The 13,819-nt window shown below is 37.7% G+C and overlaps 2 protein-coding genes across 2 annotated transcripts; one reads left to right on the top strand and one right to left on the bottom strand.

Moving 5' to 3' along the window:
• The first annotated feature begins 3,669 nt into the window (after nt 1-3,669).
• On the top strand, nt 3,670-10,248 carry LOC146923226 (internal alternative NAD(P)H-ubiquinone oxidoreductase A2, mitochondrial-like). Its single transcript, XM_085715921.1, has 9 exons — nt 3,670-4,214; nt 7,357-7,570; nt 7,651-7,811; nt 8,041-8,106; nt 8,215-8,378; nt 8,647-8,761; nt 9,241-9,420; nt 9,584-9,746; nt 9,865-10,248. The coding sequence occupies exons 1-8, from the start codon at nt 3,774-3,776 to the stop codon at nt 9,734-9,736; spliced, it is 1,494 nt and encodes a 497-aa protein (XP_085572047.1). The 5' UTR covers nt 3,670-3,773; the 3' UTR covers nt 9,737-9,746; nt 9,865-10,248.
• A 943-nt stretch (nt 10,249-11,191) lies between these two features.
• LOC146923225 (uncharacterized) lies at nt 11,192-12,808 on the bottom strand. Its single transcript, XM_085711674.1, has 2 exons — nt 12,094-12,808; nt 11,192-12,010 (listed from the first exon to the last, which is right to left on the bottom strand). Exon 2 carries the CDS (start codon nt 11,981-11,983, stop codon nt 11,192-11,194), a length of 792 nt encoding a protein of 263 aa, XP_085567800.1. The 5' UTR covers nt 11,984-12,010; nt 12,094-12,808.
• Nucleotides 12,809-13,819: the final 1,011 nt, after the last annotated feature.

Here is a 13,819-nt window from a genome sequence, read left to right as displayed (position 1 = left end):
ATAGGCTTAATAGCACTTTTGGCCCCCTATGTTTGCAAAAGTTGCGATTTTGGCCCCTCACATAAGTGATGTGGGTGCCATGTCAGCGTGGACCAGGTCAAAAATGACCATGGGGGCCAAAACTGCAACGAAAACGAAACATAAGGGGCGGTTTTGTAGTTTTCAAAGATAGGGGGCCTTAATCGCAATTTTTGCAAACATAGGGGGGCAAAAGTGCTATTAAGCCATATTTTTATTCTTATCTTCGATTTCATATGTTATCAACAACTTCACTATAAGAATAGTTAGTAGTTATTTATTCTCTAAATTTTTCACAAACTAAACATTCAAGATATACATGCAACGTCCCCTAAAACCATTGTGCGGGCTTGTATTTAGTTTTAATATTTTTAGATAAAACAATATGCACAAATGTACTCTTGAACCCAAATAACATAACATATCAAAGAACAGATGTTCTTGCAAAGGTTGTGGTATAAGAGGATGGAGCTCTTGCACTAGATTTGGTCCCACGATGTTGATGTATCAGAAACTTGGCATCACATGCTACTGTTAGTGGGACTATAAAGGAGGGCACACCAACTTGAGGTATTGTGTGTGATATCCTCTGGGAGACTATTGGTGTCTTCTAGGACCGCAGGAGGATGAGGGGGAAGGGGGTCCACGATGGGCACAGTAGAATTTTGTCCTAATATTTTGTCATGTTTGGTCTCAAATTACAGGAAAATTTTGTAACTAAGTCACCAATAGTCTCATGTACAATAATTACGAGAACAATAACTACGGGAACAATAATATTATCATCATTCACAAACCACCTTACCCAATTAAATTGAATTCTCACCTAGTTGCAATTTACTATAACAACAGCAAACCAAATTTGTTTAGGATCGTTAATAATGTTAAGACTCTGTGATTGAATTGTCAAGTGAACGGTTTTCTCAACTACGGTAGCACGGGAAAAGGTGGTCATTGTTGAGTATTGTGATCAACTCAGATCACGGATGCATTCAATTGACCGTAATAGTTTTCAAGGACTTGATTGATTTAGATGCTACTTTGGTGAGATATGATTATGTTATTGAAGAAAGTTTGATTTGTCACAAAACATTCAAAACTAATCTTGAAATGCATGGTTTAGTCTACGGGGAGCGAGATGTGGGTGGTGGGGGTGGGTGGGAATTTCACTTCAAATTAAGTCCAATAAAAATAAGGGTAATGCTAACTAATATCTTCGGGGCACTGGTTAAAGAATTATAAATAGAAATAATATCTTCAAAATTGTGTATTTTACTTTTTGAAACTTTAAAAAATGTTCTTTTTAATGTTATAACTTTATCTTTTCATTCTTCAAAATTGCTTAACATCACCCTAAATATAAAATGGATCAGGAACCCCAAAATCACCGGATCCAAACATCAAGGGCGGAGCCAGGTGGTGTGTGCACACCCTCAAATTTTAAAAAGAACACTAATTTTCATGTATTGTATGCAATTTGCACACCCTCAATATTAAGTTTTGCACCACGCTCTCACTCACCTTTCATTTTCGGGCTTGCAGGTACGCATCCATTTAGAGTGACAGACAGTGTGTCTTCATACTTTACTTGAATTAATTAATTCATTAATATATATATACAAATACAATTAAAATTTTAGGTTGAATATAACTTTGATTCTCCACCCCTAAAAAAAATGAATAACTTTGATTCTCCAAAAATTGATAAACTTTGATCCATGGGTTCGAGGTATTCATGGTAGCTGGATCCAATCACCACAAAGCCAAGGTGTGCATAGTTTGCGTGTGTCTGATTTGATAGCTGACGAGGAACGAGTTTAGGATATTGATAAGATTGAATCTTTGTTTTCAGATGAAATGGTGCAAGCTATTCCCGACACACCATTGTTTGCGGAAGTTCAGAATGATAGAATAGAGTGGATGATGGAATGTAACAAAAGGTATACTGTTAAGACTGGTTATAAACTTGTTATGATGGAGTTGTTACACACTGATTGGTTCCATGTTGATGGAGAGTGGCATAGGATCTGGAAGGTGAATCCCCCTCATAAAATTCGTAATTTGTTATGGAGGATTTGCAGATGGTGTGTTCCAAACCGCCTCCGACTACAATCACGGCATGTACAATGTAAGGTGATATGTCCCTGGTGTGATACGGTTGTTAAGGATGATTGACATGCTTTTGTGGGTTGTATGGTGGCGCGTGAGAGTTGGTATTGGGCAGAGCTTTTGATTGTGCTGCAACCGCGAGTTAGAACTTTGAACAGTTTGACAAAATTTGTTTTTGACATTTGTTGTTCAGAAAGTCGAGACATTGTTTGTCGGGTGACTTTGCTTCTTTGGCAAATTTGGGATGCACGTAATGATGTCATTGGGAACAACATTATATGCATGGCAGCAATGGCAAGAGATTCAAAAACAGCCCTCACCAACGGTTGTGCAACACAGGCAGAATAGAGTGCAAGGTAACTACACAGTTTGGGAGAAACTGTGCGAGACGTGGTTGAAGTGCAACATGGATGCCGTGTTCCATGACCTTAACCATATTACATCTTTTGCGTGTTGTGTTAGAGACTTCTGTGGCCAATTTATTCGGGCTCAAACGAAATTGCAGCGGGCAAATTTGACAGTTTTAAAGGGGGATGCAGTATCCTTACACGATGTCATTCACTTTGCTGATGTGAAAAGATGGGACCGAGTTGTCTTTGTGTCTGACTCAGCTACTCTAGTGCAAACTCTATCGTCTTCGGGCGATGGTGATTAAGAATTATATGCTATTGTTTCTAGTATTATTTACCTACATTCCAACATCGAGGTGAAGTTTGTTAGGAGATATGAGAACATGGTTGCTCATACTTTAGCTAGGGCGACCTGTTTTTGGGCTAGTCACCGTGTTTTTTTTTAATTCTTATCCTTCTTGTATTGAACATTGGTTAATTAATGATAATAGTTAACTTTGTTTTGGTCAACAACAAAAAATTGATAAACATCAATCTCTCGTTTCAACTATGATGCATTAGCATCTTCCGATTTTTGAAATTTGTCATTTTTTATTGACAGAATCAATTTTTTATTGTTGAAAGATTCTCGCGAACAAGATATTTTAAAAAGCATGCAATAGAAATGCGGTATTTCGTCCATAAGTTCAAGCTCAACTGACAGAAATATCGAAATTGTTAGGTCTGACACTGTTACCTAAGCTCAACCCTTAATTCTTCTACTCGTGTGTGTAAGTTTTCAATGACAATTGTTGATTCGTCAATTTAAACAAAAAAAAACGCAAATTTCAAAAATTTGGAGAAAAATGAGAAACTAGAAGTGAACTTAATAAATTTTTTGGGACTACATACTTACACATCCAATACACGCACATGTATGTATGTGTATATAGCTGTTACTCATTGAAGTTTATAATCCGCACTCCGTGATCTAGGATCCTGGATCCGCCACTGCCAAACATAATGTTTGATTTGTATTAATTAATATCTGATGACAAAAAAAAATTGTATATATTTTTATGAGCACCTGGACAAAAAAGACAGTATGTGATGTATGACTAGTCTACATGAATATTCAAAGCAATAATGTCAACAATCTCATCTCATTACATCATTTGATCCCATAAAAACAGACAAGCAGCCCAACAAAGTTGGTGACATTATCAGTCAACTCAATATGATCTGATCAGCCCACATCTTTGGAACTTCATTTCTCTTTTTTCTTTCTTCAACTTCTCAAACAGAAACACACTAACCATGTCTTTGTTTAGAAACCTCTCAAAAAGTTACTTCTTCACCACGAAACAACTTCTCAAACCCCCCAACACCACCAACCCTTCATCTCTCACTCTTCTCTCTCGCTTCTCCACTTCAACACCCGGTTCAACTGCTCCGGTTCGCTATGCGGCTCTCGGACCAACCAAACCACACGAGAAGCCACGAGTGGTGGTTCTCGGCACCGGTTGGGCCGGATGCAGGTTCATGAAAGGATTGGATTCTAATATCTATGATATCGTTTGTGTATCACCGCGTAATCACATGGTTTTCACACCTCTTTTGGCATCTACTTGTGTTGGAACTCTTGAGTTTCGATCTGTTGCTGAACCTGTTGCTAGGATTCAACCTGCTATTTCCAAAGAACCTGGTTCTTTTTTCTTTCTTGCTAATTGTACTGGTATCAATGCTGATAAACATGAGGTATCTTTCTTTTTCTTTGTATTGTATCTAAGCTTATTTGGACATGTCTATCAGGTGTTTGATATTTTTCTCTTTTCAATTTCATTGCTTATATGGTTTAGTTATGGTTGGAGAAAAAAAGGGCTTTTTAGATATGTCATTGACTAGGTTTGAATTAAATTTTAACTGACTAAATTGTCATTTGGGTTCTTCAACATGTTAGACTGTGCGACAGTCGCATAATGTATCAAAATTACAAAAATGCCCTAGAATGTGTCTTTTGTTAATTAAATTGATGCTAGTATGTGTCTTTCGTTTGTCGGTTTGGTCCTTGAAATTAATCATTGTAACATTGTGAATTCTTGGTTGGAGGGTCATTGTTGGAGAAAAGCTTAAACTGCAGGTTGCTTAGAGCTGTGACATAAATAGAGTTTACAAAGTTTGAGTGATTCTTACTTTACAAGTTGGTTTTGAGGAGTTGAGTTTGACCTGATATCTAAGAATCAGAATTAGCAATTAACTAATCAAGGCATAAATATGTAAACCCCCAAGCATTGGTCTGGTGATGTAGGATCGCTCCTCTCAAAGTCTTAGGTTCAATTCCTCCAATTGCTAACAATTCTTGTGTTGGGTCAGACCATACAAAGCTTTGTTCTGGTTTCAATTGACCCCCCTGTTAGTTAACGGTGGGATTAGTCCCACGGATTACAAAAAAAAAAAAAAAAAAAAAAAAAGACATAAATATGTAATGATTTTTGTCTCAAACTTTAGGAGTGGTAGATTTTATAATTTAATTTTGCAAATGAAAGTGTTTCTTAATAAGAATGATGAGTGGTTGGAAGTGATTGAATTAAATGTCGTGTTAAAGTGACTATGATATGGCAAACAAGTATCGTTATGAGTTACGACCTTTGACTTTGGCATATGTTTCTGCAATAGTTTTAAGTTAGAATTTCCTCTGCAAACTATGTATTGAGGATTTAACAATGCTGTGATATATTTGATTTTAAGACTAGAAGTTTGTGCTGCAAAATGCGTTTTTGGCTATGAAAAATCATAGCATTATTATGTAGAGAAGAACTTTAGAATGTTCTGAAACTAAGTGGAATTTATTTGAGGTTTGAAAATTGAAACCATTAAAAGGTAACTTATTTGGGATTTGGAATTTACTATAAATGTTTTTTTTTCTTTTTGCATTTTTGTAGGGTTGAAATACGTAGTATCCTTTTATTCTACCCTAACTAATGAGATACTTGGTTATTGTTGTATTGGAATCTTGACTTTCAAAGCAGTTCCTTTTGGAACAATAGTCACTCAATGGGATAGTTGACATGGGAATTTTTTTAATTCACAAATTAACACTTCCAACAGTTCCTGACACTGGAAGCCCCAATGGAAATTCAATTTCATATATAAATTGTAACCGGCCCAAGTAAATAGTCATTTGGGTTTGATTAATATGACTGATGGTGCCACTATAGTCCCTGAATATATCAATTATAAAAACACCCTCAAATGTGTCTTTTTCTAGTCGGTTTGTTAAATTGACGCTAGAATCAAAGTGTTTTCGTTTGTCAGTTTGGTCTGTGAAATTACTTATCCTAACATTGTGACTTCTTCGTTGGGTGTTCATTATTGGAGAAAATCTCAAATTCCATGTTGCTTAGAGTTTTGACATAAATAGAGTTTATAAAGATTGAGCGACTCTTATTAGTCACTCAATGGGATAGTTGACATGGGAATTTTTTTAATTCACAAATTAACACTTCCAACAGTTCCTGACACTGGAAGCCCCAATGGAAATTCAATTTCATATATAAATTGTAACCGGCCCGAGTAAATAGTCATTTGGGTTTGATTAATATGACTGATGGTGCCACTATAGTCCCTGAATATATCAATTATAAAAACACCCTCAAATGTGTCTTTTTCTAGTCGGTTTGTTAAATTGACGCTAGAATCAAAGTGTTTTCGTTTGTCAGTTTGGTCTGTGAAATTACTTATCCTAACATTGTGACTTCTTCGTTGGGTGTTCATTATTGGAGAAAATCTCAAATTCCATGTTGCTTAGAGTTTTGACATAAATAGAGTTTATAAAGATTGAGCGACTCTTATTAGTCACTCAATGGGATAGTTGACATGGGAATTTTTTTAATTCACAAATTAACACTTCCAACAGTTCCTGACACTGGAAGCCCCAATGGAAATTCAATTTCATATATAAATTGTAACCGGCTCGAGTAAATAGTCATTTGGGTTTGATTAATATGACTGATGGTGCCACTATAGTCCCTGAATATATCAATTATAAAAACACCCTCAAATGTGTCTTTTTCTAGTCGGTTTGTTAAATTGACGCTAGAATAAAGTGTTTTCGTTTGTCAGTTTGGTCTGTGAAATTACTTATCCTAACATTGTGACTTCTTCGTTTAGTGTTCATTATTGGAAAAAAGCTCAAATTCCATGTTGCTTAGAGTTTTGACATAAATAGAGTTTATAAAGATTGAGCGACTCTTATTAGAAACTGAGATGCATAGAAAGTAAAGGAAAGGGTAGAAAAGAAAGAGAATTCTGGAAATCAGATTTGAGAGAGTCTTGGATATTCCATTCTGAGTTGCATAAGAGCACAGTGGTATATTTATGGTGCAACTAGATGTAGTTAACTTGTTACTAAATTCCTAACCGTGACTAACAAAATTGTAACAGAATTCTGACTTTGGGAAAAGGGCAACTCTGAATACATTATATTCCTAATAGCCTACGACTTGGTTTTTTCTGCTAAGAAAGAAGATGGGGTTATGCAACAAGCCAAACCAGGAGGAGTGTTGAACTTTCGATTTTCCTTACTTTTCCTGGCAGTTTAGTTAGGATATTTTGAGAAATATAGTTTTTTATGTATAAAACTACATTCCATAGCTGTAGTACTGTTGTGCGTTCTGCTTTATGTATCTTACTTTGTATAAAACTTCATCTTACAATTCTTATGAAAAATAGGGTGAAACATCGTAACTCTCCTGGTTTTTATAACACTGTTCTAGTCTTCTTCAAATGCTCTTACTCCTTTAGACAGCAACGAACAAAAGGGTGTTATACTAGTATTGGTTGAAATAAATGTACTCACAGTGCAGCTTAATTTGGGAGAGTCTGACACATTGTTTTGAAGGTACAATGTGAGACTGTAACTGAAGGAACACAGACACTGGATCCTTGGAAGTTTACAATCTCCTATGATAAGTTAGTAATTGCATTAGGAGCACAACCCACCACTTTTGGAATTCATGGAGTTTATGAACATGCAATTTTTCTTCGTGAAGTTTACCATGCACAGGAAATTCGTCGCAAGTTGCTCCTCAATTTGATGATGTCTGACGTTCCAGGTTTGCGATAATTTTCCTGTGTTTGAAAAATAATGCTTGTTATGCATTAACTTTGTAATCTGTAACTGATTTGGATGCAGGGATTTCGGAAGAGGAGAAGAAAAGGCTGTTACACTGTGTGGTTGTCGGAGGTGGTCCTACGGGAGTTGAATTTAGTGGTGAACTTAGTGATTTTATCATGAGAGATGTTCGTCAGAGATATGCTCATGTGAAGGACTATATCCATGTTACTTTGATTGAGGTATGCTTAGTTTCATTAGATATTATACACATGTTGTGGAAATTAGCAACAGTCATCTTGCTCTTGCCGTTGTCATTGTCAGCAATTCATTGTAATAATAAAATGGTTAGAAACACCTTAGAGTTCATAGAAGCCAATTTTGTGGTAAACTTGTAACAATATTTCTTCTGCATCCAAAAAATGTCTGTCACAGTAATTTTTGTTAATCAATTTATTCATGTCTCTTCAGGCCAATGAGATATTGTCTTCCTTTGATGACCGACTCAGGCACTATGCCACCAACCAGTTGACAAAGGTGAGCTTTATGTTGCAAGTGTTTCTTTACTTTTCGTTAAATATGTTCGTCTTGTCCCTTTACTGTTTGTTCAATATGTTCCTTTTCTTATGTTGAAATTTCTATCAGTCAGGAGTGCGACTTGTTCGTGGCATTGTGAACGATGTCGAAGAAAAGAAGATTATACTTAACGATGGTACTGAGGTTCCATATGGGTTGTTGGTTTGGTCTACTGGTGTTGGTCCATCACCTTTTATCCACTCACTGGATCTCCCTAAATCTCCTGGTGGAAGGTTTGTTTACTCAACATAGTACTTGCATTTATTTTCTTTCCATGGACAACCGTTGCAAAATTTACAATTGGCAGCTGATTTCTATATGGATACATATAGTATTCGGATCTGTATTATCATGAAAGCAGGATCACATTGGTCCAAATATATATATTTTTTTATCAATACTCCAAATATATTATGTTTTAACACTAAAGTGTGTAAGTATTTATGTACAGTACAACTTGTTTAAAAAAAAGTATTTATGTACAAAGTTCTCTCTTCACAGGATTGGTATTGATGAGTGGCTTCGTGTTCCTTCGGTACAAGATATCTTCTCAATAGGTGACTGCAGTGGATTTGTTGAAAGTACCGGAAAACCAACACTTCCAGCTCTTGCCCAAGTAACTTTCATTTCTTGAATTCCTGACAATGTGTAGGTTTGGTTTTAGTTTAACACTAGGGATTTAGTTAGTCCCTAAACACATTCCATTCTGAATGTGTTACTTTCTTTACTTGGTAGATATTCATGTATTATATGTTCCTTTGCCTGAAAGCTTATTCATATCAACTTAGCGTCTATTTGGACCGACTAAATTTGAACTTATCTTCCGGTATAAACACTTGTGAGACTGTTTAGAAGAGCTTATGGAATTATCTTATGCATGTCCATAAGCTGTTTTCAGTTTATTTCCATAATCCTCCAGGATAGCTTATGAAAGCAGATTATAGATTACGTGAAAGCAATTAGACTTTATTTTATCTCTTATGATAGAAATGGCTTATACAGACGCACTTATATGATAAGCACTTACCTTATAAGTGCTTAATTAAGTTAATTATCCAAACAGGGCCTTAATGTATTGCCACTTGAACTCCACAGGTAGCAGAGAGGCAAGGTAAATACTTAGCAGCCTTGTTAAACAAAGTAGGTGAAGCCAATGGAGGCCGTGCAGACAGCATGAAAGATATAGACTTGGGGAATCAGTTTGTTTACAAGCACCTTGGAAGCATGGCAACAGTTGGAAGTTACAAGGCTCTAGTAGACCTCAGACAGAACAAGGTAATTTATATCATTCCTTAACCTTTTATTGAGGCTTATTTGGTTTTCACGCATTGTATCCCAGGAGAAATGGGCCACATCTGGGCTCGACCTAGAGGTCCTTTTGTTGTTGCTTTTAAAAACATAAAACGGTTTAATTTACTAACTAACTTTTCTCCTACAGGATGCAAAAGGATTGTCTCTAGCAGGTTTTCTCAGTTGGTTTGTTTGGCGCTCGGCTTATCTAACCCGTGTCATTAGCTGGAGGAACAGATTCTATGTAGCTATTAACTGGGCTACAACTTTTGTTTTTGGCCGTGATATAAGCAGAATATGAAAATTTTTAGGTAAAATACTTTCAGAATGGCTAGGAGCTGTTCCAAAGAGCTTAAACCTATTTAGTTGTGACATTTTATTAAGGCTTTAAAATGCTAATATACTTTGCTTTATTTGTTTGCATCGCAGCTCATTATTAAAGGAATAAGTGATGAATTCCAGTTAGCTGAACAACAAGGAGCTGTAGTTGTTCATGATATTTGTTACGTATATGTTCAATTTGGTAGAAATTGGTGGCACTTGAAAGGAGATTACACAAAAGATAGCTTGAAGAGGATGGCAATAAAATATGGCATCAAGATTCAACTTTAGGCATCATGTATATTAGTTACTGAGCACAACAAACCAGTTTTCATGTTTATATTAACTGTTCACCATGAAGCAAAAATAAGAATGAACTGTTCACCAATTGTATGTTCAAAATAATGTGTGAAAAAGTTATGCCTAAAATTGTACGAGACAATGAGTTAGTCCCTCAAATAAAGAAATTGACTACATATTTGAAATTATAAATTGTAAATTAATTTAGTGAGTCTCACTATCTTTGAAGAGAAATTTGAGATTTGCATAACATATATGAAGACTAGTCTGATATTCATAAATAATTTTAGGGATTAATTTAATTTTAAATATTTAACTTTAGTTAGATATTACTGATATTCATAAATGATTTTAGGGATTAATTTAATTTTAAATATTTAACTTTAGTTAGATATTAGTTTGAAATATTTGTCAAACAAAAATTAGCAATAACTTTAGGGGCTATGATTTCAAATATCTCCAATAATCTCATGACTTCATAAAGCAATTTGATGATTCACTTGATATATTTTTTTTAACAAAATCTTTGGCCAGACAAGTTTGTTGTCTGTCATTTCAGGGCTATTACCCGTATGAGTTCCTGGCTTGCCATTACTTTTCCCACCCTATGCCTTTCCTCGCGCGCCCTATTTTTTTCCCAAAATACCCTTAATCTGGATTATATAATCCGAACTGAATCCGGAAAATATAATCCGGATCCATTAGTGTATTTTTGCAATTCATTCACCCTGATGGATGATGATACCAGTTATTAAAATATGGGTCCGGATTATATAATCCGAAAATGTTAGAGAGATTCCGGAATATATAATCCGAAACATGTAAATCACCCCGTTGAAAGTCAACAAAAAGGGGTGGTGAACGACAGTTCCGGATTATATAATCCGGAATGCGCTAAACATGTCTGGATTATATAATCCGGAATGCATCAGTACAGAGGCAGAAGCCATCTGTTTTGGCTGAGCCTCTGTTTTAGAGCAGATTCAGTCAATGTTTTTGGCCTTTGACCATACGCAAACCAGAAATCAAATTATAACATCAAAATTAACAACATAATATAATTTTTAAACTTTAATAAAACATAGTTATCCAAATGGTACATAACATAATTATCCAAAATATTCAAACATTAAAATTACATAAAATAGTCACAGTCCCTAATAACTACACCTCTGCTACCACCCCTGCCACCACCTCTGCCACCACCCCTGCCACCCTCAGTAGCTTTCCGACGACGGTAAACTTTTGCATCATGCACCTCTCTCAACGCATCCTCCAAATGCTGCCATTCCTCACTTCCTTTCGGCACCATACCGCTTCTCATCACAGCATAGATGTGGTCTCTGATGCGGGTCATCCTTCCGCTAAGTTGTAAGTATGCAAGGTCTCCATCATCTTGAGCAACTCGGGCATCAAGGACCTCACGCTCTGGTGGTTGTGGCACCGGTACCGGCATGTCTGGAAGAATCATGCGTGGATGAGACACCTGGTAAAACCACTCGATGTATCCATGTTCTACCTCCACACCATGAACTGCAATCTGTCCCAACTCCTGAGGTGTCAGCGTATAATCAAGGACACGCTGAAAGCGGGTTGTGATCTCCGCCAAGTTAACATCAACAGGTGCACTCTGAACGGGATGTCTCGGTATGGTCTGAACCCACCCAAACTGGCGAAGCACCCTCTCCGGCAGATATCTCACCATACGGTCTCCGCATCTCAGCCATCCAGAGTAAAGGCTGACCCGCTCAAATGGACGTGTCTGACGGTGTGCAGCATATGGGGCCATGACAACCCTCGTTAAATCCAGCGCATCTAGATAGTTCATGTAGTTGTCCACCGTGCCTAAACCATGCAGTGGCACAAAAAGCATCGCGTGTGGATACAAATCCTCCACATATCCGTCCCAGACATCCTTGCTTCCCATACCTATGAAGTGATGAAACACCCAAGCCTGCACCAAAGACAACCACATATAAATATACAAACCATATACACTTAAATTAAAAAAAATAAAACATAGTTCTTAATTTATACCTGCAACAAACTCAGGTATCCTGCCACCTGACTGGTGTTCCAACGTGCAGCATTGTTGAGCTCCTTATACAACTGAGTTAGTGCCGCAGCTCCCCATGAAAAATTGGCATAAATATCAAGGTCTCTGAAGTACTTCAGGTAGACAACATGGACATTCCACTGGCTTTTGCACTGAAGATCGTGATGCCCACCAAGTACAGCAAATATATGCGGACAGCCTGGTCCCACAACCTCTCCACCTCCTCAGTCACACCATACTCCTCCGCCAAATCCCTCTGCTCCTTCAACCGCTCCTTGAATATCCTCTCCAAGTAGTTAAATCTGCAATGTGCACCTTAGGTCTTCTCAACCTCTTTGAGTGCATCGCCCAGATCAGACCCCAAGTACTCCACCATCCATTCCACCGCCTCGTCCCGTGTTATGGACCCGTGGGACAGGAGCATGCCATCAATGGGGATATGCAGCAAAGAGGCCACATCATCAAGCGTGACTGTCATCTCCCCAAACGGAAGGTGGAAGCTGGAAGTCTCCTCGTGCCACCTCTCCACGAACGCACAAATCAGCTCATGATCAATAATCGTGTAGCTCGTATCCTGGAGCCAACCAAGGCTTGTGCGACGCAATCTGCTCTCCCACCACAGTGCATCCATGATAGGTCTGGTGTCATCATCATGCATCGCCTCTATCTTCTTTCCGTTGTTGATGCATTTTAATTTTCCACGCCACTGCAAATATTTAAAATTAATAAAGTGAGTTTAAACTCATGGCTTCACAAACATATTTAACAATAAATAAACCAGTCAGATATAAACAGTACATAACCAAGCAGTTTCAGATATAAAGTGAGCTTCATATATAAAGTGAGTTAAACAGTACATACCACGCCATCAGCCGCCTTCCTGGCCACATGCACATGGTACCTCCACAGCAGGTCAGTCTGGTGTGGGCCATCGGGATAGTCATCTAGTGGCTCAGGGTCCACCACCTTCTCCTTCTTCTTTCGCCTTTGCTGTGGCTCGGCATCTTCCATGTCCTCGTCCATACCCTGCAACTCCTCCTCAAGCTCTTGCTCCTCCGTATGTTGCAAATCCACATCAGCCTGCTCCTCCTCCATGGGCATATACTGTTGCTCTCCGGCTGATCCTCGACATCAGGCTCGACATCAGCATGGCGTCCTTTAGCACCCCGACGCCTCGGAGGAACAACACCTTCAGCCTCCATCTGTTCCCTACGCGCTCTCCTACGGGAAGCATATGCCCTGCCTCCCTTACGCGCTGAGTATTAGACGTTGAACCTTCTGTAACATTCAAATTAGGGTAATCAAACATCACAATCAAACATCACAAAACAGAAGCAAAACAACATTCTGGGTTTGTCCGGATTTCGTAATCCGGACGAGCAACAACCTACTCTGGAAAACAAAATCCGGATTGCATTCGAACAAAATTCAAAAAAAAAAAAAAAAAACGAACTAATTGAACTTGCATGTGTACAGAAATCGAACTTACCTTCCATGATGTTTGTCAAGGGTTGAAATGCGGTGCTTTTGAGCAAGAAAACTCCAAATTTGGACAAGATTTGTGGTGTTCGGAATTTGGGATAATGTAGAGAGAGAGAGAGAGAGAGAGAGAGAGAGAGAGAGAGAGAGAGAGAGAGAGAGAGAGAGAGAGAGAATGGGAAAGTGAAAATGTAAAACTGTAAAAATGGGGGGTGAAGTTGCTTTTAT

Source organism: Medicago sativa, chromosome 5 (genome assembly GCF_051527215.1).
Source record: "Medicago sativa cultivar Bolivia chromosome 5, Bolivia_mono, whole genome shotgun sequence".
NCBI classification, from domain to species: Eukaryota; Viridiplantae; Streptophyta; class Magnoliopsida; order Fabales; family Fabaceae; genus Medicago; species Medicago sativa.
Note: the sequence above shows the minus strand (reverse complement) of the source record. Positions and strands in the feature narration are given on the sequence as shown.

What these genes read in the sequence shown, in the direction of transcription:
- LOC146923226 (XM_085715921.1), top strand. Translation starts at nt 3,774, where the DNA reads ATGTCTTTGTTTAGAAACCTCTCAAAAAGTTACTTCTTCACCACGAAA. An exon ending in CCTAAATCTCCTGGTGGAAG is followed by an intron (nt 8,379 to 8,646) that starts GTTTGTTTACTC and finishes CTCTCTTCACAG; the next exon opens with GATTGGTATTGATGAGTGGC. An exon ending in TAGACCTCAGACAGAACAAG is followed by an intron (nt 9,421 to 9,583) that starts GTAATTTATATC and finishes TTTCTCCTACAG; the next exon opens with GATGCAAAAGGATTGTCTCT.
- LOC146923225 (XM_085711674.1), bottom strand. Translation starts at nt 11,983, where the DNA reads ATGGGAAGCAAGGATGTCTGGGACGGATATGTGGAGGATTTGTATCCA.